This window comes from Bactrocera tryoni, chromosome 4, assembly GCF_016617805.1.
Source record: "Bactrocera tryoni isolate S06 chromosome 4, CSIRO_BtryS06_freeze2, whole genome shotgun sequence".
Classification (NCBI taxonomy): Eukaryota; Metazoa; Arthropoda; class Insecta; order Diptera; family Tephritidae; genus Bactrocera; species Bactrocera tryoni.
In genome coordinates this window covers 67,390,270-67,417,623 of record NC_052502.1, presented here as the reverse complement: position 1 = coordinate 67,417,623, position 27,354 = coordinate 67,390,270, and the positions used below count along the sequence as shown (strand labels likewise).

General features: G+C 36.6%; 5 protein-coding genes across 5 annotated transcripts in view; 3 read left to right on the top strand and 2 right to left on the bottom strand.

Annotated features, from left to right (window-relative positions):
• LOC120774738 (sarcoplasmic calcium-binding protein) overlaps positions 1–6,064 on the bottom strand; it is a 38,311-nt gene extending 32,247 nt beyond the window's left edge. Inside the window, exon 1 of the mRNA XM_040104492.1 lies at positions 5,545–6,064. The gene's annotated coding sequence lies outside the window, so the exon portion shown is untranslated. The remainder of the gene's footprint in view (positions 1–5,544) is intronic.
• Positions 6,065–8,566: 2,502 nt separating this feature from the next.
• Positions 8,567–10,680, top strand: LOC120774838 (myosin-13). The gene is made up of 2 exons (XM_040104655.1): positions 8,567–8,697; positions 8,752–10,680. The coding sequence occupies exons 1-2, from the start codon at positions 8,642–8,644 to the stop codon at positions 10,538–10,540; spliced, it is 1,845 nt and encodes a 614-aa protein (XP_039960589.1). The 5' UTR covers positions 8,567–8,641; the 3' UTR covers positions 10,541–10,680.
• A 302-nt stretch (positions 10,681–10,982) lies between these two features.
• On the bottom strand, positions 10,983–12,263 carry LOC120774839 (protein SREK1IP1). Its single transcript, XM_040104656.1, has 2 exons — positions 11,988–12,263; positions 10,983–11,923 (listed from the first exon to the last, which is right to left on the bottom strand). Exons 1-2 carry the CDS (start codon positions 12,090–12,092, stop codon positions 11,402–11,404), a joined length of 627 nt encoding a protein of 208 aa, XP_039960590.1. The 5' UTR covers positions 12,093–12,263; the 3' UTR covers positions 10,983–11,401.
• Positions 12,264–12,593: 330 nt separating this feature from the next.
• Positions 12,594–17,454, top strand: LOC120774750 (AP-3 complex subunit beta-2). Its single transcript, XM_040104508.1, has 6 exons — positions 12,594–12,809; positions 12,883–13,653; positions 13,848–14,658; positions 14,733–14,953; positions 15,015–16,083; positions 16,143–17,454. The coding sequence occupies exons 2-6, from the start codon at positions 12,922–12,924 to the stop codon at positions 16,925–16,927; spliced, it is 3,618 nt and encodes a 1,205-aa protein (XP_039960442.1). The 5' UTR covers positions 12,594–12,809; positions 12,883–12,921; the 3' UTR covers positions 16,928–17,454.
• A 5,589-nt stretch (positions 17,455–23,043) lies between these two features.
• LOC120775060 (solute carrier family 12 member 8) lies at positions 23,044–26,670 on the top strand. Its single transcript, XM_040105041.1, has 7 exons — positions 23,044–23,582; positions 23,649–24,196; positions 24,262–24,463; positions 24,525–24,759; positions 24,830–25,453; positions 25,528–25,706; positions 26,307–26,670. Exons 1-7 carry the CDS (start codon positions 23,350–23,352, stop codon positions 26,464–26,466), a joined length of 2,181 nt encoding a protein of 726 aa, XP_039960975.1. The 5' UTR covers positions 23,044–23,349; the 3' UTR covers positions 26,467–26,670.
• Positions 26,671–27,354: the final 684 nt, after the last annotated feature.

Sequence of the window (27,354 nt, the reverse complement as noted above, 5' to 3'; positions counted from 1 at the left end):
AAACTTATCAGGGACCCACAAAATTTTGACAGTTATGTTATGTAAGGCGTTCGGTTGTAAAAAAAAGCGATAACAACTGCGGCAAATGTAGTATATTTAATTGATAGCGTTGTTTACCATACTTTTTAGTTTTTTAACATGAAAAAATTTCGTTATATATGTATGTACTTATATGTACTGATATACATACGTATATAAATGTATGTATGTATATAATATGTGTGCGGACTCATTAAGGACTAGTTGCGATTAAATTATAGTCGCGCATGGTGGGTGTTTTGGCTGTTTACTGATAAATTCCAAAAATAGCGGGAGTTCGTTAATTGAATTTACATCAATAGTTTTTGATAAACTCAAATATTTGTTTATTCACCTTGGACGATTTCTAAAATTAAATTCAAAACCATGTATGTTATCTGACCCGGCGGAATTTTGAGTATGTAAACGGTGATCCACATCGAGTTGCCCTACTTCTTACACAGAAACTTCGATGGAATGTTTATTATCATTCGAAAGAACATTCTTTGGCAATTATTTTTTCAAAATCGTATCTGTCAAATGTTAGCCGGGACTACGTCTCTCTGAGTGCAATTTTTGATGACTCGCTCTAGCATTTCGATTAGTAAGTGGCGAATGACACGCATGATGATTTGCTCCAAGGCCTGAATCGAAGCGAAATTGTCCACCTAGACTTCAAACTTTACATACCCCGCACAAGAAAAAATCTAACGGTGTGATATCACACGATTTTGTTGCCAATCAACCGGCCCAAAACGTGAAATTATCTGCTCACCGAAGTGTTCTGTCAATAAATCCATTGATTGAAGCGAAACCAAATGTCTCCGAGACCACGAGCTTCAATTTCAGGTATCAAATAGTCGGTTATCGCGGCGCGATAATGGTCGCCGTTGACGGTTACGTTCACACCAGTATCATTTTTGAAAAAATATGGGCCGATAATTCCACCGGCCCACAAACCACACCAAACCGTTGTTTTTGGATGAAATGACAGCTCTGCAATCTCTTCAGGTTGCTCATCGTCACAAATGTGGCAATTTTACTTGTTTACATACCCATTGAGCCAGAAGTGGCCCTCATCGCTAAACAAAATTTGGCTCGAAAACGTCGGATCTTCTTGGAACTTTTCAAGAGCCCGAAGAAATGTCGTTTGGGAAGGTCGAGCAGCTTTAGTTCTTACTTCTTCTTCTTAATTGGCGTAGACACCGCTTACGCGATTATAGTCGAGTTAACAAACGCGCGCCAGTCGTTTCTTCTTTTCGCTACGTGGCGCCAATTGGATATTCCAAGCGAAACCAGGTCCTTCTCCACTTGGTCCTACCAATGGAGTGAAGGTCTTCCTATTCCTTTGCTTCCCACCGGCGGGTACTGCGTCGAATACTTTCAGAGCTGGAGTATTTTCGTCCATTCGGACAACATGACCTAGCCAGCGTAGCCGCTGTCTTTTAATTCGCTGAACTATGTCAATGTCATCGTATATCTCGTACAGCTCATCGTTCCATCGAATGCGATATTCGCCGTGGCCAACGCGCAAAGGACCATAAATCTTTCGCAGAACTTTTCTCTCGAAAACTCGCAACGTCGACGCATCCGTTGTTGACATCGTCCAAGCCTCTGCACCATATAGCAGGACGGGAAGTATGAGAGACTTATAGAGTTTGGTTTTTGTTCGTCGAGAGAGGACTTTGCTTCTCAATTGCCTACTCAGTCCGAAGTAGCACCTGTTGGCAAGAGTTATCCTGCGTTGGATTTCTAGACTGACATTGTTGGTGGTGTTTACGCTGGTTTAAGATCTCGTTGATACCGATATATACCGACAGACGCACTTAGCTAAATCAACTGAGCTCGTCATTCTGATCATTTATGTATATGTATGTACTATATACTTTATATGATCTCCGACGATTTCTTCTAGGTATTACATTTTTCAGATTATAATAATCTACTTCTACCTTCTTGAAAAGAGCTTTTGGGCAGCCCTTCTGCTGAAAATCTCACTTTACGCAAGCGTGATTTTAAGCACGAACACATCTGTTATGAATACTAAATTTAATAAATCCACACGTCAGTAACTTACATACGTACAAACAAACAAAAAAAAAACAAAACTTCAAACAGACATACATACATACAAACATATAAACAAGCTAACAAACATTCAGACGAACCAACAAACAAAAACTACAAAAATACATTCAGAGCAAGCAACATACATATGTACATATATACAAATGTATGTATGTACTCAAGCATCTAGCATGAGGAAATAGTCGGAGTAGATCTTTGCGATCGAAGGTCTCTCGCAACAGTTTATTGACAGAAATCATCTTAGAAAGGCGCTTTAAGCGGAGCATACGCGTAAGCTGGCGCTGCATGCATTCCCAAACAAACAAAACATAAAAACATTCTTTTTTGGAGAATTGTAAGAATATCAGTAAGCATGCATGACCCTGAATACCAGCTACTACAAGTGAGCGAGACGAGCTTTTGGGATGAACGAACAGCGCGCCAACGTGGCAAAGTTGGAGTACACCAATTCTTGAGTCAACGAAAAAGCAAGATTTCTTCTTAAAAATAAACTTAAAAACTGTTTATATGTAAAAATTAAATTTCCGTCTTCGTGTGTAGCTTCGCGTGCGTCCGAAATCGCATCAACCATTTGCCAACTGTGGGTGTAGATATTCGTGATCACCGATGTCATGCAGGCAGTCCAATTGTCTGCGACTCGCTGCGCCATGCACGTAGCACCCGACGAGCAATAAACGCGCCTCGCTGCCAACAATTGCATATATGTACATATGTACGTACGTATGTGGTGAAAACGTGAAAAATGCCGGCACACATGCCAAGTGATGTGGCGTGGCTCCAAAGCACATAATTGCTGCTGCCGTCTGACACTGCTGCTGAGCAGTCGACTTATGCAGATGACGATTTACTTTTTCCTATGTGTGAATACATACATATGTATGTATGTATGTATGCATTTCTGTCTTCACTACACTTTAGAGCAGCACTCTTTTTTGTAGTTGTTGTTATTTTCGTGCATATTGTTGCACTGCCGCTGAGTCCAATGACGGTCAATAAACTCGGTCGCCGTTGTTGTAAAACGGGCTATGAGCTTCAGTTGTGGCATTTAAGTGGGAACACAGCACATTGCAGTTATTACAGATTGAACTTAATTGGCTGTAAATGTGTGGGTTGCGCACAATTGAAGTTAGTGGCATGTAGGAAAAATCTAAAAATATATATAGCGGTATATTGTATTTATTTATGTATTTTTTGTTTTATTTTTTAATAAAACTAGCTACTACTAGAAGTAGCAAGAGTTATTCTACGTTGGATTTCAATGCTGACGTTCTTGTTGGTGTTGCTGGTACCAAGTTAGACGAAATTATTTACGACTTCGAAGTTATGACTGTCAACAGTGACGTGAGAGTCTAGTCGCGAGTACGACGACTGTTTGTTTTCCTCTTGCTCTCATTCACTAACAGACACACTAGCTACGGCGGGATTGTTGAGCAAAATGATATCAAGATCATCATCGGTACGCCAGCAGCCGTACACTCTTATAGAAGATGGTAACTTATCCATGCAGATCCACAGCTCGAATTATTTTTTCCAGGAGTAGGTTGAAGAAGTCGCACGATAGGGAGTCGCCTTGTCTGAAACCTCGTTTGATATCGAACGGCTTGAAGAGGTCCTTCCCGATCCTGACGGAGCTTTTTGTATTGCTCAACATCAGTCAGTCATATTAGTTTTGTGGGTATAAAATATTCAGATATAGCGGCATTAAGGCAGCTTTGAAATCGACTAAGAGGTGGTGTGTGTCGATTCTCGTTTCACGGGTCTTTTTCAAGGTTTGGCGCATGGTGAATATCTGGTCAGTTGTTGATTTTCCAGGCCTGAAGACGCAATGATAAGATCCATTCAGTTTGTTGACGGTGGGCTTTAATCTTTCCACTGTATGCTCGTTAGATCCTTATATACGATATCGCGAGGCTTATCCCACGGTAGTTGGCGCAGATTGTGGTTTATTCCTTTTTGTAAGCGAATCTCACGATATGTAAGGAAAAATTCAAAGTTTTTTGCCCACACAGTCAGATCAGCGTAAAAGGATCGGATGCGAATTTATAAATATCCAAGCATTACCAAAAAATTCTTCAAAACTAGTTTAAGAAAGAGCTATTCAGATGATGAACCGACTGCCTTTTTCCTTGTGAAGCGTCTTACTTAAGGTAGTTATTGAATGTAGAGTTGAATTCACCGTAAATATACCGACAATATACTTTTCAATTTTCAACCGTTTTTCCTACAGGGTATGTATTTACTTTTGAAATTATACTTGCGGCTGTACATTTGTGCTTAATTTGTATGACAAATGCATTGAATTGCTTACTTAATATTCATTAGAAAGTCGTAAAACGAAAAAAAACATTATTTGAGAAGCCTAGATAATAGAATTAGATTTCATATGCCGCTCTTTGAGCGACAAATCTTTAACTAAATTAAATCTTAAATTAAATGAGAAAATCGAATACGAATTTCTAAACCTTTTACTAAGAAGAATGGTTGGTTGATGGTTAGCGTTTCAACTTGCGTTAAGCTACGACTTGGGACCTCAAAAGACATGCTATGATAGTTCCAGTGCGGTGTTCTGGCTTGTATATCATACATTTATTCAGCTGCGTCTTACGACAATGAGGCGACCATGTTTGGACTGCGTGTTTAATGAGAAACCAGCTGATGTACAATGCCAACAACATTAATTTGTCCTTACCTCAGATACTGTCGTCCAGCAAATTGAGGATCTTCTGGCGCCTTTGTACTTTAGTAATGATCGCCGTGGTATGCGCTGTGAAAGTGTACAGGCTATTCAACGTAACTCCCAAAATTGTGAGGTCGTTCATTGTCGGGATTTTAACGTCATCGACAAAAATATTGAGGTCTAGTCTGTACCTCTTTGTCCAAATGGTGAACAGGGTCGCTGGGAATTAAGAAGTACAGAGTTTTAGGCTCCTTGCAGTGAAGAAGAAAAAAAGATTCCGCAGATCCCGGAGGCGTTCACTTCTTTTTGGACCGGAAGAATTGATTGGCAGAATGCAAATACAATGGGGATATCTAAGGACGCTTCAATCCGAGCCGAGCGCATTTTCCCATTTACGAAACACGCGAATTTCCACTCCTGTCAGCTTTAAGGGTCCACTCTGTGCCTACCCTAAGAGCCATCTGGATGATGTTAAATTTGTTAGTCAGATTAAATGTTTAAAGGTGGTAAAAAAGCTTAACAAGCAAGTTTTAGTACCATAGAATGAGATATAAGATAGTTACAACAAATACAAAGCAGAATATCATGATTAGTAGCCTTTGAAGAAAATAAATATTTCAGTAAGGCTATTTATCGGAAGAATGTTACAACGGATATTGCTTGACAATAAACATTATAACTTTGAATTTTTCAAAACTATTAATATTTTTTTACAGTAAGCACAATCATACATATGTTTGTATAATGAAAGAGTAACATACCTGGCTTGTGGCGTACGTGCATTGTAATAATTACATTGATATTTAATTGCGATAGTAAATAATATTTGTTTTGATATGTATGTATTAACACTTGTATTCACATTGAGTGTGTCGCACGCGTGATTTACACTTACAAATGTCAAGCATATGTAAATTAATTAGCTGATAAGCCAAAATCAATGCGTGATGAGCTGTCCAATAACACCCATAATAGCCACCCACCAAAAGTCACGCGTCATAAAGCAGCCACCGGAGTTATTGTCAAATTTACAAACGTCAGAGTAGCGATAAGCACGGAAGCAGCTGACGAGTGCGAAATTCAAATTTGTATAAGCAAGTAATAAAATACAAGCAAACGCGTGTTAGACAGGAAAAGGTCAGACAAATCATAAAATAAAACAACAATAAATGTAACAAGTGTATGAAAATTGCGTCGCTAATATATAGTGCGTACTGATGTTTCATTTTATTGAAGCGGCAAACGTGCCTTGTAAAACGTCGTCCGAACATAACTTTCCGCAAATACTTTTCTTCTAATATACATATGTACATATGTGTTTATTATTTACAAGTGACTAAAGTAATATGTGAGCAATGATAAAGCAACACTCACACCTGCTAACAATTTAGAAAAACACAAGAAGCCACAAGTGAGTTGTTGTTAAACCGGCCTCAAGCGTTTGGGAGCAGCAGAACACAGCAATGTAGAAATACATATGTATGTCCAAAAAGCAACAAAAAAACTATTTGTTATTATACCGGCTCCAAGCATTAGGAAGCAGCATAACGTATACAAACTGCCCACAATAGTGGCAGAAGCGGAATTCAGAAAAGAGCGGTAGTGATAACAAAACAAGTAGCAAACAAATAAAAGCATATAGCAAATATAATAATGCAAACAAAAAAGAGATATGCAACGGAAAATACATATCAACAAAATAAGCGGAACATGCCATCATATCAGCAACTGTTCTCACACATTCGTTTAGCTGAGTGATAGACATTTGTTTACCACAAAACAAAAGTCGCAAAGCCAACTCCAAAAAAACTAATCTCCTGCTTTTTTTATTATTGTTCGTACCTTTCGAATTTGTAAACATACGATTCATCAGCCATTGAGCTGAAAGCAGACGGGCTACGTGCCTGGTTTGGAGGTCAACTATTCGGTAATAATAAGACGCAGTCCGAAGCTTATCAGTAGCATGGGAGCAATCTTTGCTGCAGAGAATGAACTTATAAATAGCAAATAGTAAAATCCTCTTTTATGTTCTTGTTTTTAAATATTTAGCGAAAATATGTTTAATCTAAAGATTTGCTATCGATAGATTTAAATGGCCGTTTAATTATGAGAACTAAATTGAAAAAATGGTAATTAACTAACATACATATGTATGTGGACTGAGATCATGATAGACGAATATACAATTAAAATCTTTCGTTCTTCGGTTAGCTAAACAATGCGAAAAGATTCTAACTTTTGGCTGATACCATAGCACTATTTATGAACTTTCTTCTGGGCTGATACTTAACTGGAATTGCGGTAAAAAGCTTCCGAACGCTACAACGACAGTCGCGTCTACGTTACCGAAAACCCGTGTTCATATCCAGTAAATAACTGTCAACTCGGCTAGATTCCCCAAATAATTTATGATTGAAGTTTCTGCCGCTTTCATGAATAAACATAAAATAAACAAACCTGGAGAATTTTAATAAAATAAATAATAGAGCTCAGATTATTGTTGTCCAACTGCTTCAATTACAAAAGTTTATAAACTGCTCCTGCCTCAAGCCTAGCACAAAATGTGGTTGTACACACTATCTAAGAAGAGCTCCCGCAGAATTCGATTTTTGATGTTTGCCACCGATAAAATGAATCTATATGACATGAAGTGTACATGCTTTAGGTTAAGGGACCGGAAACCATCTTTTCAGGCATCTAAGAGCATAAAGAGAATGATCTTGATTACGTCGACGATATTGCGCTCTTTATCGACCAGACTACCGAGGAAATAGACATTAGGCATGCACGGCACGCTATTAACATTTTAATTTACTATATCCCAGTGAATGGCGTCCTTGGAGTCAAATCTCAAGAATTAATAGAAGAAAAGTTCGAGTTACCTGGCAAATACAGAGTTATCCTTGCACAATTTCGTTTTGGATACTGTAGCAGATTGAACTCCTACATACTTGTCCAGCATCGACCCCTACTTTCCTAAATTCCGGTTTTGCTGGCACTTTATGATCTTCTTCTTCTTAATTGGCGTAGACACCGCTTACGCGATTATAGCCGAGTTAACAACCGCGCGCCAGTCGTACGTGGTGCCAATTGGATATTCCAAGCGAAGCCAGGTCCTTCTCCACTTGGTCCTTCCAATGGAGTGAAGGTCTTCCTATTCCTCTGCTTCCCCCGGCGGGTACTGCGTCGAATACTTTCCGAGCGGGAGTATTTTCGTCCATCCGGACAACATCACCTAGCCAGCGTAGCCTCTGTCTTTTATTTCGCTGAACTATGTCGATGTCGTCGTATATCTCGTACAGCTCATCGTTCCATCGAATGCGATATTCGCCGGGGCCAACGCGCAAAGGACCATAAATCTTTCGCAGAACTTTTCTCTCGAAAACTCTCAACGTCGACGCATCCGTTGTTGACATCGTCCAAGCCTCTGCACCATATAGCAGAACGGGAATTATGAGTGACTTATAGAGTTTGGTTTTTGTTTGTCGAGAGAGAACTTTGCTTCTCAATTTCCTACTCAGTCCGAAGTACACCTGTTGGCAAGAAGCACTTTATGATAAGAGGGCATAATAGACTAAATAAAGTCCGTACTTGCATTTGCAATTAATTAATAAATTTATGTACTATCGCCTTTTGTTATTAAATGCGCAAATTTTTAGTTTAATTTTCTCTTTCTGGCAATACTAGCAGTGTTGTTATCACCTGCCCAAACAGCTGTTTATTTGTTTATGAATCGATAGTTATTTTGAAGTGAATTTTTCATTCTGAAATATTTGTATTTAAAATTTTTTCGTGTTTAATAGATATTTGTTGTTTTATTTTTAAATTGGTAGTTTTCAAAATAATAATGTTTTAAAAATGGATTTCTCTTTAGACGCAAGCACAGATGAAGATTTTTTCGGGTCGCTGAAACGGTAAATTAACTCAATACTACGGCCAAATACATAATTACTATTGCTTTGTTTTAGACAAAACACGAATTTGGAGAACCTTTTTGGGCTCGAAGCGCAGCACAATGCGGGTAAAGAAGAGCAAGACTCGCTCAAGTACCAACCTGTTAAGCAAACTTCAGTTAATTTAAATGAGAAAAAAGTTAATTCAAGTCCTAGCACAATGGTGCAAGCTTGGCAAACTATTTTAGCAAAGGTAGCGCACGCTTATAAAGAAGGCGTTGCTGTTGGCAAAGTAGGTGTGGCCTTATTGAAAAGTATTGAAAACGAATACAGAATTATCATCTATAAGGCCAAATTGAATGTACTTACCACATGCTCATTACGAAATGAAACGGTACAAATTCACCGCCACAATAACTATTTACAATTTTACGACGATGATGTATGCTGCTGGAGTGTTTATTTTGACGCCAGTGCTAATACCGAAGAATTTGTAGCTAAATTGATTGAACTTAATATAAAAATAGGAGAAGAAGTTAATAAAGAAGGCAAGGAGTTTATTCCAGAAACTGATACAGAACTAACAAACAAAGAAGATGTACTCACAAATAACCAAATATTTTTAAAGAGCGTAGAAAAGCCGCCTATTGCCCCTGCGAAGCCTACAAAGACAACGCTAATAACACGCATGGCCAAAATGGGTCAGCAATTGCCGAAAATGGAACTTCCTTCACATGTTCAAAGCAGTGCCGAAGTCACCGACTCGTCAGACACGGAGACTATAAGCACACCAATAACAACACCACGTCACTTACCGAATTCAACACCACGCAGCAGTAACAGAGCGCTGTCTACGACGCAAGCAATACCAATTAGCCAAATAAATCCTTATGCTATTTCCAATATAAATTCCAGTTTTGATTCGCAGTTCATGCAAATGATGCTCTCGGAAAATCGTACGCAAGGCTCAGAGCTGCGTATGAATATCAGCAGGTTAGAGGGTAAAGTTGAGAAGGTACTTGACAAAATCGATTTATTGCATACAAGTTCCAGTCACAAACTAAATAAAGAAGATGAAATATTGACATTGGAGGAAAAAGTGTTGGAACTTAAGAAGGAGAACAGAAAATTACGACAAACAATTGAAGAGAAGAACGAAAATTTGCCGGAAGCAACTTGTCAACAAATTTTGCGTATGTACAGTGCCGAATTGGAGCAAGTAAACCTGGCCAATTTCGACAGTCTAGAAAGACTTGTAGGTGATCTGCTTAAACAACGGGCTGCGTTGCACGAGAAATTAGAAAAGTGGGAAAAAGAACTAACGGAGAAAAATTTACAGTTGAAAACGCATCAAATACGTCTAAATGATGATCAAGATATGTTAGCAAATACCATTGCAAATAAACACCAGCTCGAGGAGGAGCTCAAAACCACGCAACAACGGCTCGTCGAGTGTGAAAGTAGCGAAAGTGATTTGCGGCAACAGCTGATCAAAAGCAAGAATGAAATCCTTGCACAACAACAGTTGGTCGAGGAGTGTAAACAAAGGGAAACAGAGGCCAACAACACGCTGCTTGAACTGCAAACGCAAAATGCAGATTTGCAGAAAAAATTAGAGGAAAAAGAAAAAATGCAGTTGGAGAGTCAGCGCAGCAATTCGAATATCGCTTTACGATGTGAAAATGAGCTAAGCGTTGAACAGCAAATCGAGACAGTATTAAAAAAGACAATGAACAATTTATATGCGAGCTTAGCTGCAAAACTAGAGACAATTGTTCCAATGCAAAAGCATGCGGTAATAGCGGTAGTTGGCAAAACTATACGCGAGGAAACGCTCAGAGCAATGGACGAGTTGGAAGAATAGCTTTGGATATCTTGAATTGTGTGCGTGCCACTATGACAATGTGTTGATAGCATATAATCAGATGATTTGTAAATTAACTTTAAATATGTATTAATAAAGTATAAACATTTATTATACGAAGAGATGTGAGTTAGCACAAATGATAACTTCTTGCCGTTTTCAACTTTGCAAACGTGCTTTAGAGATTAGCTTCTCGAATTGCTTCGAAAAAAAAAACAAAAAAATATTTTTGTGGCTTTATTATTTTATATGTATATACGTATATTTGTTCTGTTTTCGGTCATTTCTATGAACAACTCATTGATTAACTATATTATAAACTGAATGTTCCATTTTCCTGCTTCCTCTCTAGTATTTACACGTTAAGGCTTTACAGAGGATCAACAATCAATGATATACAAGTGCAGTATGCTGTTTTGTAATGAAATTAAGCTATTATGACTTTCACTGAGAAATATAATTTAACTAATCATACATATAATTATTCGTATTTATGTATGGATGAGTATACGTATGTATGAGCATTATTCGTATACAGTCCACTTTAGTCAAAAAAAAAGTTTACTAGTCATATTTTTAAATAAACCTCAATGTAATATTTAACTATTACTAGTAGTGGGCAGTGGTAGCTCTATTAGCTAAATTTAAGTATAGTTACAACGTGTGTGAGATTATGCTTAAATTAGCATAGTAATACATCCATATATAAAGTTCACTTTTCAAATTATTAAACGGAATTCAACTTTTAAAACTATATAGATAAGCTAGTATGTACTTTATATGTATTTGTAAACCGCCGGCTCCACTTATGTATACCAGCTAAAGCAACTAATTGCAATCTCACTTTAAACACAACCATTTTTAATCGGAGCTTGTTTCGTCCTCTTCACTGCTGGAAGGTCGTGCTGAAGCTCGATGTCGTTTGCGCTTCACACGCGTTTTCTTGGGACGCATAGCTTGTGATTCGGCTTTGCGTTTGTACTTGCCTTGTTTCTTCTTCTTGCGGCCGTACTCATCATCACTGCTTGTCGGTGACTCCTCATTGTCACTTGAATCCGACTCAGTTTCTGACTCTTCGCTGCTGGAATCTGAACTGCTGCTAGTATCACTGCTGTCACTCGATGATGAGCTTTCTTTGTGTTTTTTATGTTTCTTACTTTTTCCGCTTTTCTTGCTCTTTTTGCGTTTCTTCGAGGAAGTTGATTTTTTAGATTTCTTTGATTTAGATTTTTTATGTTTTTTCTCATTTTTTGCTTTCAGCAGTTCAGCTTCCTTTTCTTTTAATTCTTTCATACGTAGTTCAGTCAATGGTGTGAGATAATCCAGTTCAGAATCCGAGCTGGTGCTTGAAACATCAAGTACAATTTCTTTATTTGGATCAACCTGAAAATGTACATAAATTAGTTTTATATACATATAAAAAACTTACTTTATATGTATATAATACTTTCAAAAAGTTGCGGCATTGATAAGTCAAATGTCCTGCATATCCACATTTTTTGCAGGCTGCCCGTATAGTCTCTTTGTTGGGATTAGTCAGTGGGAAGCTCATTTTGTTTCGGTGGTCAGTTATTATTAATTGTTCCAATTGCTACTGTATTGCTTCGGAGTCGAGAAGATTTTGTTGCGGCTTAAAACCTTTTTATTTTGACAATTTTCCGCATAACCTTAATTTACTTGCCAAGTAAACAACAAATTTTCGCACCGCACAATAAAAAAAAGAAAACAAAGTCATGAGTAAAATCAATCGGTTTTGCATTAATAGTAATCGTTGCTGCTTAACAGCTCTGGATTTAATAGATAACAAATAATAATCACATGTTTTCTATTTCTCCGCTATTCGTTTCCTTTGTAGACTTATGTAATAACACTGTTAAGAAATAAATTTTTTATTTTTTTGAATATGTGTATAGCTGATTTTTTGTTAAAAATATCAAATAGAAATAATATCGAGAAGGACTTTCTAAATTAATCGGTTTGTACATATGGTTTTATTTTCGTTTTGCAACACTAACACTTTCCTTACGGGTGACAGCACACAACAAACGTCATCAAGTTTTGCAGTGAAAGAAAAGTGCATTGGTGTAAAATTGTTGAAATTACTTTGATTTTAATAAAGTATTCACTTTAAAATTGTATTAAACTGTTTAAAAGTGTATAGGAGAACAAATGTTACGATACGTGACAGTTAGTTGAATAAAAACATAATTTTTCTTAAGGTTTTGCTATAGTTTCACACCTACACCCTACTCTAACAGATTGACACAACGTAAGCGCACAGACAACTACACGCATTAAACTGTGAACAAAGCAAAATCATTGATATATCTAAACTTTTGCAGTATTCTTTCGCATAATTTTACAACGCCGTAGCGCTGTGAATGATTTCTTCCGCCTCGCCAGTTGGTCTGTTTGGAAGCGCTTACAACAGCCGAAGTAGCAGCAGTAGTAGTAACAGCACTATGCAGCAACAATCCAGCGCCTCCGGCAGTAGCCCCTTTGCCGCATATTCCTCTTCATCGACAAGTCCGCAAATGGGACTTGATGTTGAATTTGGAGCGGATCCAGCGAGTGGTGCGTTCTTTCAATCCGAAGGACGCAAACATGACGATCTTAAGCAAATGCTGGATAGCAATAAAGATGGACTTAAACTTGAAGCTATGAAACGTATTATTGGCATGATAGCGCGTGGGCGTGATGCCAGTGATTTATTTCCGGCAGTAGTGAAAAATGTTGTTTCCAAAAATATTGAGGTGAAAAAACTAGTATATGTTTATCTAGTGCGCTATGCCGAGGAGCAACAGGATTTAGCACTTTTGTCTATATCAACATTCCAACGTGCATTGAAAGATCCAAACCAGTTAATACGTGCATCAGCTTTGCGTGTGTTATCGTCAATACGTGTAAGCATGATTGTGCCCATTGTTATGCTAGCTATACGTGACAGTGCTATGGATATGAGCCCATATGTGCGTAAGACCGCAGCACATGCTATACCCAAGTTATACTCGTTGGATGCAGAACAAAAAGAAGAACTAGTGACAGTTATTGAGAAGTTACTCTCAGATCGCACAACACTTGTCGTTGGTTCTGCTGTGATGGCTTTCGACGAGGTGAGAAATACTTTGAAATGTTTTGCAACTTGAATTTGTCAAATTCCTTAATTTTTACGAGCTCAAAGTATTTTATTTGTCTTTTTCATATTATATGAACTTTTTTTATTTGCTATTTTATTATTTGTATTTTTATTTAATGAAACTGAATTATTTTATGATGTATTTTGATACACCCTGTGTTTTTGTGTTAGGTTTGTCCGGAGCGTGTTGACCTCATACACAAAAACTACCGCAAACTGTGTAATCTGCTCGTCGATGTAGATGAATGGGGTCAGGTGATCATAATCAATATGCTAACGCGCTATGCCCGTACTCAATTCGTCGATCCCAATGCAGATGAAGTCGCCGAAGATGAACTGAAACAGAAAGAAGATGGTAGCGAAAATTTCTATGAAGAAACTTCTAGTGGCGATTCCTCCGACGATAGTAGCAAGGAAAAACGTGAGAAAAACACACGAAAATCAAAGTCCGAGACATCAAAGCAACGGACATACTCATCATCTTCATCGTATCATGTAGACTTGGACCACCGTCTACTCTTGCGTCAAACCAAACCGCTACTACAATCGCGTAATGCTTCAGTTGTTATGGCTGTTGCGCAATTATATCACCACCTAGCGCCACGCAACGAAGTACAACTAATTGCGAAAGCATTAATACGTTTGCTACGTTCACATAAGGAAGTGCAGAGTGTGGTGTTGACCTGCATTGCCTCCATGTCGACAAAGCGCAAAGCGATTTTTGAGCCACACATTAAATCGTTCTTTGTGCGCACTAGCGATCCAACGCACATTAAGTTGCTCAAATTGGATATATTGACCAACTTGGCATCGGCGTCGACGATTGCGCTTATTTTGCGCGAATTCCAAACATACATTTCCAGTAATGATCGTTCATTCGTAGCGGCCACAATACAAGCGATCGGACGCTGTGCAGCGTCCATAAAGGAAGTGACTGAAACCTGTCTCAGTGGTTTAGTGCATTTGCTCTCCAACCGCGATGGTGAGTGTGTATATCAAAATTAAAAAAAAAAAAAAACATATTTTAATTGTTTTTACTATTTATCTAACCTATAGAGCACGTTGTCGCGGAGAGTGTTGTTGTTATTAAGAACTTGCTGCAATCCAAATCTGCGGAGCACTATGAAATTATCTCGCAGATGGCAAAATTGATTGATTACATCACTATACCAGCAGCGCGTGCCTCTATATTATGGCTCATTGGAGAATATAATGAGAAAGTGCCGAAGATCGCGCCCGATGTGCTGCGCAAAATGGCCAAAACATTTGTGGATGAAGTGAGTGAACTTAAGATGCAAAATATCAATTTACAGTAATTTTTCCCGTTTTATTTTTCAGGAGGATGTTGTTAAACTACAAATTCTCAATCTCGGCGTGAAACTCTTTCTCACCAATCCAGAGCAAACGTCGCTACTCAGCCAATATGTTTTCACTTTGGCGCGTTACGATGCCAACTACGATGTGCGCGATCGCGCACGTTTCCTACGCCAATTTATTTTCCCAGCCAATGGCCGTACAACCGTACTCTCCGAAAATGCGCGTAAGATCTTTCTCTCTTCGAAACCAAAACCGGCGCTAGAGAGTAAATACTGTGAACGCGATCACTTCCAACTTGGTTCGCTCTCACACTATCTAAATATGCGCGCTACTGGCTACAAAGACCTGCCAACATTCCCTACTGAAGCGCCCGATACCTCGGTGCGTAATATTGAGGGTTACATGCTGGAAAGTAGCGCAGGCGCTGCAAACGCCACTAGCAACGCTGCAAGTACCAGCGCCACACGCACGCCACAGAAGCAGAGCAGCAAAAATGCACATACAAGTAATGATAAGAGTTTCTTCTCCGAATCAGAGAAATCTTCCGCCTACTCAGAGTCGGGCTCGAGTAGCAGTAGCTCCTCGTCGTCAACGTCAAGTGATGGCGAATCATCCGAATCAGAAACGGAGCACGTGAATGACGTGGCTGCTGTTAAAACTAAAAAGCCGTCAAAAGCTTCGGACACCAAGTCGTCAACCGCAACCGTGCTGGTAAACACGTCATCGAGCAATGGCAACAACAATGCGCACTTGAATGACAACAATAACGGTGGCAACCAGAGTGAAGGCACTTCGGACAGCGAGTCTTCTTCGTATGGCTCCTCTGAAAGCAGCAGCGGCAGCGATACAAACACAGAAGATGGCTCCGAGAGCAGCGAATCGGAGACTGAGAGCGAGAAGCAACGCAAGTTCCAGCGTGTCAAAGAGAAAGCCAAGGAAACAAAGGCAAAAGAAATGGCCAAAACAGCGGAAGAGCCAGCAGCTGCAGCGGCGCCAGCTAAAAGCAATCTGGACTTGTTGTTGGATTTGGATGACATACCGCCCGTTGGGCCCGTTATGACACCCTCACTTGGCGGCTTCCTAACACCTGGTAAATTTCTACGTCACAGACTAAAGATATGGCTCTTCTAATTTTTTTCCGCTTTGCAGGTACACCACTGGGTGGCGCCGTTGGTTTGTTGCCCGTTAGCGCTGCTAATCGCATCGAGTTGGTCGGTCCCTCACACATCGAATTTAAGCATCGCGAATTGTTGAATAAACTCTCCGGTCATGGTTTGCAAGTGAGCTATCGCTTCACACGCTCACCGCATCTATACTCCGCCGCTATGGTTTCAATAGAATTACAATTTATCAATCTAACCAACGATGAGATAACCAACATACATCTGAGTCAGCAGACCTTGCCACATGGCATGCAACTGAATGAATTTGCGCCCTTGCAATGCCTGCAGCCGCAACAAATGGGCACCAGCGTGCTCGGCATAGACTTCAATGACTCGACACATGCTGTCGAACTGGAAATCAGCACCAGCGCGGGCAAGTCACGCGTCACACTCAAGCCGCCGGTGGGCGAGTTGGTGCGTTCGGTGCAAATTGGCGAAGCATACTTCAAGGAGGAGCGCACCAAATTGCGCGGCATGAACGAACATCAAAGTCGCTTGCAGCTGCAGCGGGAGGCGGTTGATTTGACCGCACTGAAGCAACGCATTTTCGAATGTATCAATGTGGCGCAGCTGGCGTCAAGCGACAGCAAGGATGTACTCTACTTTGTGGGACAAACTATGAATTCTAAAAGCCTGGTACTGATCACTTTGGACTGGCAGGCAGCAGAGGGCGCGCATTTGACATTGGTGGTGAATTGTGAAAAAATGGTGATCGGTTCGATGGTCTTGAACGAGTTGCGTAATGCACTCAGCTTGGCTTTTCAATGCTAGACATCGCGTTAAATCGCATTCAAGCTTAAAAGCTGAATTTGAAGTTATTTTTATATACAAACATACATATATTTTAAGCAAAAGTTGAATGAACAAATTTATTGAATAACAGTACATGAACTACATTTATGACAAGCAAAATATGCGTTAAAAGCGTATTATTAAAGTTGCCAGATTAGCAAGAGTAATGCTAAAGGGTTTTTGGCTTAAAATTATCAACGAAATTGCTGAGCAAAGTGCATAATTAATTAATCAAAAAAGACAAAAAAAAATTATTAAAAATGTGGCTTTTGGCATAATAAAATTAAAAAAATTTATATTTGCGTTTCAAAAATCTGAAACTTCGAATAAAACGCAACTGTTTAATAGCGAAGCATACAAAATATTGAAATTATAGTTATTAGCTTGTTGTTTATAAGGCAAAAAATGAACTGAAGTTACAAAACTTGATCTGTATTGCAGCATTGTTTTTGTAAATCACTGTCATCTGTTCAATATATAAGTATCAACTATTTTTTAATCACTTATTTGCTTTTTTCATTATTATCATTAGTTTACAACTGGAAAAAGGTTGTACCAGGGTGATCCTATAATGCCGGGAATGCTGTTGAGTAACGGTACTTGTATTAGTATAGTTTCGGGCCTGCATATGCGAACAGTTCCAGTCGAATTCATTGCTATTTTCGATTTGCTAGTAGTACTTGAAGAGTTCCGAATCGAACAAACAACTGGTATAAAGCAAAAAATGGCATACACAGAGTTAGAATAACTCAAAATATACACTTGTAAATTCATTTTTATTTTCCTTAACATTTTATACGTTTCTTCTTTTTAAAATACTTTAAATTCATTTTATACCAGTTTATTACCAAGTGAAAAAAAATGTTTTGCAACCAAAAAAAATAATAGTAATAAATTTAAAAATTGCATACTGAAGTGAACTATTAAATCAGTAAAATATGCAAAGCGTGGAATTCTCTAAAATGTATAATTTTAATAAAATCCAAAATTTCCAAATATGTATAATGTTTATATTCGGTATAAACAACCTACGGAGAATGTGTTATACCAGTTTAATTCATTAGCAGATATGCAGAGATAATTAAATATTTCTGATTTTTAACAGTAAAAATATTTTGTTATGCTAAAAGCTTAGTTGTACAACTAGTCGAAAAGACGGCTACCGAAATCTACAGTTATAAAATTATTAAAACAGCAAAAAATAAGTTAAAATTAATGTTTTAAATAAACATTTATATTTACTTTACCGAATTTTAAATAGTTTAAACATTAAAGGATTTCAGTGTTTTATACCAATTTAATTTACTGCCGTTTATGCAATATGGCTTACTAGTTAAAAAACTGGTCGAAAAATTGCACACAGTATACCTAAAAAGAAAATAAAGAAATAATGTAAAAAAGGTTGAATTTTTCATATTACTATTTCATTTAAATTTTCATTAAGAAATTTTTGTTTTGTGTTTGGTGTGTATAAAATATTTATTTAATTTTTTCAATTTAATTAAATTTTCAATTTAATTTAATTTTTTTTTTCAATTTACTAATTTTTTTTAATTTTTTCAATTTTTTAATTTTTTAATTTATTAATTTTTTTTCAATTTATTATTTTTTTTTTCAATTTATTATTTTTTTTCAATTTATTAATTTTTTTATTTATTAATTTTTTTTTTAAATTTAATCTATTTTTAATTTTATTTTTTTTTCGTTTTGGATTTGTTTTATTTTTTAATTTGATTTTTTTTCAATTTATTTATTTTATTCAATTGATTTGATTTTTTTTTTAATATTTTCGTCAATTTATTTAATTTTTTGTTTTAATATTTTCGTCAATTTATTTAATTTTTTTTTTAATATTTCTTCAATTTATTTAATTTTTTTTAATATTTTCGCCAATTTATTTAATTTTTTTTTAATATTCTCGTCAATTTATTTAGTTTTTTTCAATTAATATACATATTTACATATTTTTTCTATTTATTTTATTTTTTATTGTTTTTTACTTATTTTTATATTTTGTTTAAGTAAGTTATTTATTTTCAGTTTTACCCGTTTTTATTTTCCGTTCTATAATTTTTTTAATTAATTAACTAACTAAGCGAAAAAAGAAAATGAAAAATCTTAATCTAAAGAACATCTTATTAAAAATATTCGAAAAACTTTTTCCGCTTAGTTAGATTCGCTTTTGATTCAGATTTTTCATTTTCCTTTTATTTTATGTGTATATCTGTTTTTTCGATGTTTTTATTTAATATTTTCAATTTGATTTATAACTTTTATTTGGTTATTATATCTCAAAAATGTTTTATTTTTAAAATTTGTTTTTTTTTTTTATTATAATTTTTATTGTCTTAGAATTTGTTTTTATTTTATTTCATTTTTATTTTAATTTTTATTTTATTTTATTTTATTTTTATTTTATTTTGTCAGTTGAGTCGTTTTAAGTTTTTGTTACGTTTTTATTTAAGTTTAATCAACTTTTTGTCATATATTTTTTTCTTACTATTTTGTAGTTTTCAAATTTATTAAGATTATTAAATTTTTTTTTTGTAAAATTAAAAATATTTATAAACAGCTCTTTATTGCTTAAAGCGTTTATTTAAACTAAACTTGACGTCCAACAAAATGAAAATGATAGCAACTTAACCTCGAGCAAAGTACGGCAGATAAAAGTATTTGCCCAAATTCTGTGCCACAAGTATGTTAATAACTATGTATATTGTCTAAACTTTACAAACTGGTCTTAAATTAATTGTATATGCAACCGTGCACAAAATGCATAAATTAAGAAAGATTTTGTAATTAAACTATGTGAGTTGTTGTTGTAAATCTATTGCCTTCATGTACTATGTCTACTTTCTACTGTGTAAAGTGTAAAAATAATTATACATAATCTACACTAATTACATAACTATATGCGCATAAGCAAGCTAAGAAAAAATATAAGTAAATTTTAACTTGTGAGGCCTTGTCTTGCTCTATAAAAACAATAAATGCTTTTTCGAGGAATTTTGCTTTTCAACTGCTAAGAAAAATATAGCGTGGAGAAAACTTGTATAGTTCTCCCTTAACAACACCTAAAAGTATGCTAATTTTTAGCTACAACTTTTTCGTCTACAAAATTAAAAATAATTGAATAAAAACTAATTAATGTATAAAATAAATGCCGAAGTTAAAACTTGCTTAAAAATAAACATAAGAACTGTCAAATGAAGGAATAAATATAACGTAATTTAAATCTAGTGTTGTTAAACTGTGCAAAAATAACTGCAAACATATTTTCTTTTGCCAAATTTACGCTGTGGTTACTTTAGGTAGGCATACTTCTGGAATTTTTTTTTAATAAATTATATTAGACTGCTATCTTAAAATCGTATGTATGCATTAATAAAATAAAAACAATAATTTGTTAAACAAAAATTATATTTTTTAAATTCTTGCTCTTAAAACAACAAATTAAACGGAATATGAAGCCTTTATAGGACCGAGAAATGCGGATTTCAATTGTACGAGTACAGAGGTCCTGATCTTCTTATCTGTACTTCTAGCATTCGATTGATTTAAAAAATAAAACGCATCCTTACTTCGTAATCAGTAGAACTTCATTTCAGAATCTCATAAGACCAGTAATTGTTATTACAACTACAAAAAATTGCTCGACAAGCTGTACTGATTTTGATATGGAGGAGGGTGAGGTGAAAACATTTAGGCACTTTCTCCTCTTCTGTCTAGCCTTTGCAAGATTGAGACTGAAACACCTCGTTAATCCTACCTTCGGCGGACCAGAAGGCATAGCCGAAACTGACATGAGCAGTCTCAACAAATTTACGACAAGCTCACAGCTGTTTTTCTTATATGGCAACTCAGAGGGGAGCATTTTTTCTCAGGTTCATTGAGGTCAAAGATCAACATAATTATGAATGGTGTTTAAGCATTGTTGTTAACTCGGCTATAATCGCGTAAGCGGTGTCCACGCCAATTAAGAAGAAGAAGAAGTTTAAGCAAAATTTGTAAGAGTAATCGGAATCATATCGCTCGCTCGATAAGTCAATGTAAGCAAATTCAGAGTCTGAATTTGTAAATTCTAAGGAAAACGTCCGAACTCCGGTGTTCGTAGTATTAATTGAAAAAATTGTTTTTCCTTAACCGCAATGAAACTAAAATAAATAAAACGATAGTAAATCTTATCTTACGCTTAAATTTTAAATAAAATAATAATAATAAAATATGTTTCCCCAATGGGGATGCACTGCGACTTCTTGCTGGCTTCCACTCTCCTCGTTTAAAAGTATTGTCTGAAAATTCCCCGCGACGTTTCTTATCAGCAGCGTTGAGACAGCTCAGAGATGAAGTGCCTTGGCGCATACATATTGATTTACTGTTACATACATATAAACATACAAAAATTCACACCTAGTTTAAACTTGGCAAAAACATATCTATTTCTCCTCACGTCACCAAGCAATCATCAAAAAGAGCTGCGGTGCTTTTTGCTTTACTCACTGCCTCAACTCATCCGTATATATAAAGCTCGTAATTTGTTCCATCAAATCATTCAAAGTTTCAACATTCGATCAATCAGCACCCAATTAATTTCAAAATGTTTGGCAAAAGCTATTTTGGTATTCTAATCCTGGCTGTCATTGCTTTGGTATCGCAACTGGCGCATGCCGAGCCGTTACCCTTCGTCGACAGGAGTCATGGCAATGGTGGCAGCGGCAGTCGCCGTCCCCCAGTACGCGTACCCGGCACTCCACCATTCAATCCAAACGATCGCACTTACGGCAAATGATGGGAGCACTAGGACGAAGCATGGTTTAAGGACTTAAATAAGGGCCTAAACGCGTGTTGACAAGCAGTTTGTGAATTATGATCATGTACATACATACATATATATTTGTGAAACAATAAAAAATAATAAATTAATTATATAAGATATGTAAGTTTTATTGATAGAAAGTTTGTAAAAATTAATCTTGGTAGTTTTTATACCATTAGTAGCTCTTTTGTAGAGCTTTTTAACCTATGAGTAACTTAAAGTTATCGGGAAGACATAAAGCTTTGAAAGAATAAGAAATCTGCATCGATCTTCTCAAGCGGTAGGTCCTTTAAAGGGTTTATTTTGAAAGAAGTCGGATCATCAGAAAATATGTATGTAAAAATTTAAAAGTAGGTAGATGGCAAAAAAGGTAAAGGCGCCATAGCATTCACAAGGCAACTGAGGTTCGTTCTGAAGGTCAAGGCAACATTTAGTTAGTGAAGTTACTAATTGATTCCCTGTTAATGAAGTATGGTAGAAATATATGTATGTTAAGAAATAATCTGCATCTGCAGAGGTTATATTCTCGAAAATTATATTAGCATATATTGCTTGGGAGCAATACTGTCGTTGGGGAGGGATGTTCTAGAGGGACAAAAAATTGTGGTACCATCCGAATCAGCCATCTGTTAAGTCCGGCCGACCCATTGATATGGCTAAACAATGCTATCTGTGATGTAGTTGAAGATTACACCAATTGAGGTGGGACCAGTTTCCTTTATGATAAAGTTATTGTTCTGGTGCTTGTGTATGCTCTTGACTGTACAAGAACGCAAGCAGCCCCTTCCTACGGCTGAATGGTTGGAACGGACGTGCATTCCTCAACTCTGCATAATTATACAAATTATATCGATTTTTATGAGACTACAATAAGAATAAGAAAATTTGTACAGATTTATATAGAATTTAGTATTTTGCACAAATTTTTATATTTATAAAAATTACAAAAAAATCATTGATCTTAATGTCGAATAATTCTTGTGTTAAATTTATAGTTTCCGTAAGTAAATCCTAGCTTTGTTATTATTATTTTATATAATTATATGGATATAGAAACAATATCAAACATTAAAATGGATTATATTTTTATTTTTACTTTTTCAGTAGTAAAAAAATGGTCATAATTTTTTTTATTCTATAGAATAAACAAATAGCCCCACTGCATATTGACAACATACATCCCTCCATGTAGAGAAATCCAACGTAAATAGATACCACTTAATTGCACCTGTCGTGATATGGCAACACTGCGTATGACATCAGTTTGACAATTGGCACACACACAACAAATAAATAAAATAGTCATAAATGCACTTCTTGGTAAAACCAAATTTTCTTCACTACGAAAATCGGTACAAAATCACGCCTACTAGCTGCTAACATATGGAATTATTGAGGAAAAAACTATAGCGATTAGATAAAGTTGATAACCATAAAAAGTGCAGTCAAAAATTGCGTCTGTTTGTGGTGTATGAAGGGCCAGTTGCTTGCGTGGAGCAACAAAAATAGAGCCAAACAAAAAAGTGTACTAATATAGAAAGTACATCATTTCTAATCGCTAACGTCGCACCATAAAAGAGTAGTGATGAGTAATAGCGGCAGCGGTCGCGCTAATGGTAGTGGACGTCGACAGGTTGATTGGAATCGTTTCGGTTTAGATGATGACGGACCTGGCGACGTGGTTGTAGCAAATTTTCGGCAACGAGGTAATTCCGGTGGCTTTGTCGATTTGGGTAATGAATATACATATGCTGCTGGTGGACACCAAGCCTCTGGACGCAACGAGATATTTGCCGATGAGCAGGGCGACAAACCATGGTAATTGCTGTGCAATAAAATATATTGGTTTGATAACGCTTATAATATATTATTTTTGTATTTTAGGTGGCGTTCGAATTTTTTTATCTCACAACCAGTGCTATTCGGCACTTGGGATGGCGTCTTCACCTCCTGCCTTATAAATGTATTCGGTGTGATTGTATTTTTGCGTTCTGGTTGGATTGTAGCACAAGCGGGCATAATTAATGCAGTGCTAATTATATTTTGCACTGTAGTCATAGCGTTAGTTTCCGTGCTGTCTGCCGTGGGCATTTGTGAGCGCTGTCGTGTAGAAAGCGGTGGTGTGTATTTTCTTGTAGCTCACACATTGGGCTCACGTTTTGGCGGCTCGCTTGGTTTGCTATACTGTTTCGGACAAGCGGTGGGTTGCGCTTTAAATGTTATGGGTTTTGGCGAGAGTATGGCGGGACTGGTTGGACTGGAGGGCAACAAATGGGCGATACGTGGCTTCGCTACCGCCGCTGTGCTACTTCTCGGCTGTATCAATGTGGCGGGCGTGAAGTGGGTTATAAAGCTGCAGTTCATTTTACTAATGATATTGCTGGTTTCAGCTTTAGATTTTATGGTTGGCAGTTTCATAGGCTTCGATCCAGGTGTGTAAAAAAATATAAAAATATAAAAAAAATATTTTTATATACCTACTTTTTTTTTTGTACAGATAATGGTTTTGAAGGCTGGGGAAGCAGTAATTTCTGGGAAAATTTAATGCCGAAATATGAGGATGGCTACTCATGGTTCCGCGTGTTTGGCGTATTCTTTCCAACCGTGACGGGTGTGCTTTCCGGTATTAACATGAGCGGTGACTTGCGCGCTCCTTCCACCGACATACCAAATGGCACTTTGGCGGCTTTTGGCACGTCGTAAGTTCAACAGAATATTTATTTTTTATTACATTTAAACATTACTTGTTTTTTACTTTAGCACCTTCCTTTATTTGGTGTTCGTGCTATTTCTGGGTGCTACCTGCACACACTCCACTTTGCTCACCAATTATATGATCTCCGTGAAAGTATCAGCGGTGCCGTTGCTGTTACTGGCTGGCATATATGTATCCAGTATGTCATCGTGTTTGGGCGCTATGTACGGCACGCCGCGTGTTTTGCAAAGTATAGCTAATGAGAGCGTTATACCTGGCATCGATGTACTCGGCAAAGGTGTATGTATGATAGATATTAATTTTGGTGATAGATTAACCTTAACCTCAATTTTTCGGTTACAAACTTTAGCGCGGTCCCAATAAAGTGCCGCTCTATGCCATGGGCGTTGTTGCTGTGGTTACGGTCTCCTTCATCATAGTTGGTGATATTAATTTCCTTGCACCCATCGTGACTATGCCCTTCTTATTGACCTACGCTTGCATTGACTACTCTTACTTTGCTTTGGCGCAAACGTTCGACATACAAGAACAACGCGAGGAACGTTTTCGCATACAGGCGTCTAGTCCATCTTATGAGACGCGCCGTTATGGCACTGCGCAATCACCCGGCGGCGATAGCAACGATTTGGATTTGCTGTTTCCCGATCGCGTGCGTCATAAAAACTTGCAACAAACACCACAAAATTCACCACATCATGTGCCTTCAAATGTCGCCTCAACTGCTGCTGCAGCTGCTATGGCGACGGCTAATCAAGAGACTGAACGCAATCATATCCAACAACAGCAATATGGTAGCGATGCCAATGGCGCTGCTTTTCGTGATGGCTACAACAGCACAAACGTGCAAGAAGGTGGCGTGACGGAACAACCGGCGGATGATGAGGAGCCAATTGCGCCCATACGCTTGCCCATACACTCCAAGACAAAGAACTGGTATTCGCCTTTCTGCAATCGCTGGGCGTCGTTGCTGGGTGTGAGTGTGCTGCCTAGCATATATGCTTGCAATTTTATTACTAGAAATCTTATTTGTTTACATTTTTATTGCAGACATTTATGAAACTGCTCGTTATGCTGTTGGTCAATTGGTATTATGCGCTCACATGCTTCGTTGTTGTGTTCATTGTGTGGTTTTATGTGGGCACTGCTAATCCTGCCGTGAAACCAGGCCTAACGGCAGAATTCAATTTCTTCGCGTGGCTAAAAAGCGTCATATTCAGATGTTTTGGGTGAGTGTGTTGTAACATGCATGCTAAGTAATTAACAGATAAGCGAGAAAATGCGCAAAAAACATTGTTGTGGTTAGATAAGTTAGTCATGTGACATTTACAGCTATTAGCTGTGTACACACAAATATTTGTAACGAAATTTTTTTAAGCGAACGGTTTTAGACACTTTAATTAAAATATTTGAATAGCTTTGTGCAAATAATGTAAAAAGGTTGTCATTTTTTTTAAATTTTTATAAAAAAAAATCGTTACATCAAGAAGCAATGCAAGTGAGGTGGTTTGACAATTTTTGAAGTTAAAATAAATTTGGCGAGATTTGTCATCTGTTTGAAAATTAACGAAAGATTTATATTAATGATATTATTGAATAGTGTTGCCACATTTTTGAAAAAACAAAATTACACTAATTTCACTATAAATTAATAACATCAATATTTTTGCCAAAAATTTAATCGAAAAAATTAATATTATATGTATGATATTATTGAACAGTGTTGCCACGTTTTAGAAAAATTTATTAAAAAATATATTGCATTATAAATTAATTACACCAATACTTTACTAAATTCTAATTCAAATTTTTTCCCTTCTATCTTTTAGCAAGCGCATGCACGAATACGAGCAGGTTGTGGTGACGCCCACCTGTCCAGGCGTCGACTTCTCGCGCACACAATTGAATGAGGATAATGCTGATTTCTCGCAACGCAGTCGCTACCATCACTCCGCTGTGGTGGAAGGTCATCTCATCGATGACGTATGAATCAAATAATAAAGCAATGGCGCGTACAATAATATTTTCGTAAAATACAACAACAAAAAAAAACAAAAACAAGCACTAAAACAATAACACGCACTAAGATACCCTCCAAAATGGTAACAACAATTGGACTAAGTAACCGAATATGTATTTTTGAAGCAATATTTTCCACCAAATGACAAAAAATTATAAGTATAACAATAACAACACAAGCATTCCCTAAAAAAATCGGTAGAAAATAAAAAGTAAATAAGTCACCTCAGCACGCAAAACCAAAAAATCAAATCTAAATGCACTTCACTCAGCACTTCAACTCCGTTAACGGTTTATTGCATTTAAAATTCATGCACAAATTTGGTTCCAACAGCACTCGTCATATTCATAGTATCAACGTGTATGAGTATGCATAATACTGACAACTTTAGTGCGCTGTGTTAGTGCTAGTGTAAAAATTTTATTTATTTTTTATTAAATTAAGCAAATTATGCGCCTTTGTTAATATAAAAGTTAAATATTTTCATCAGTGCATTTAGAAGCATGCAAATTTCTCTGTTATAAAACTAAGTTAAGCGCAGCTTTTTACTATATAACAAATGACTGTTGTTTAATTTATGTAAGAGATGCTTAAAACTGTTGTATTTAGTAAATTTTATAAGTGTGATTAGTTATGTAACGATTGAAATTCGTATGTATGTTTCCTTGCGTTGCATTTAAAAGCCTAAGCAGAATTTAATGCGTTCGAAGGGAAGCATATGTGATAATGAGATAATAAGAAATGCAACAAAAAGTTTAACAAGTGCAAAGTTAAAATTAAAAATTGCAAAAATACTTAAAAATTAAAAAAAAATAAAAAAAAAAAAAAATAGTTGCAAAATGAAAATTAACGCGTTA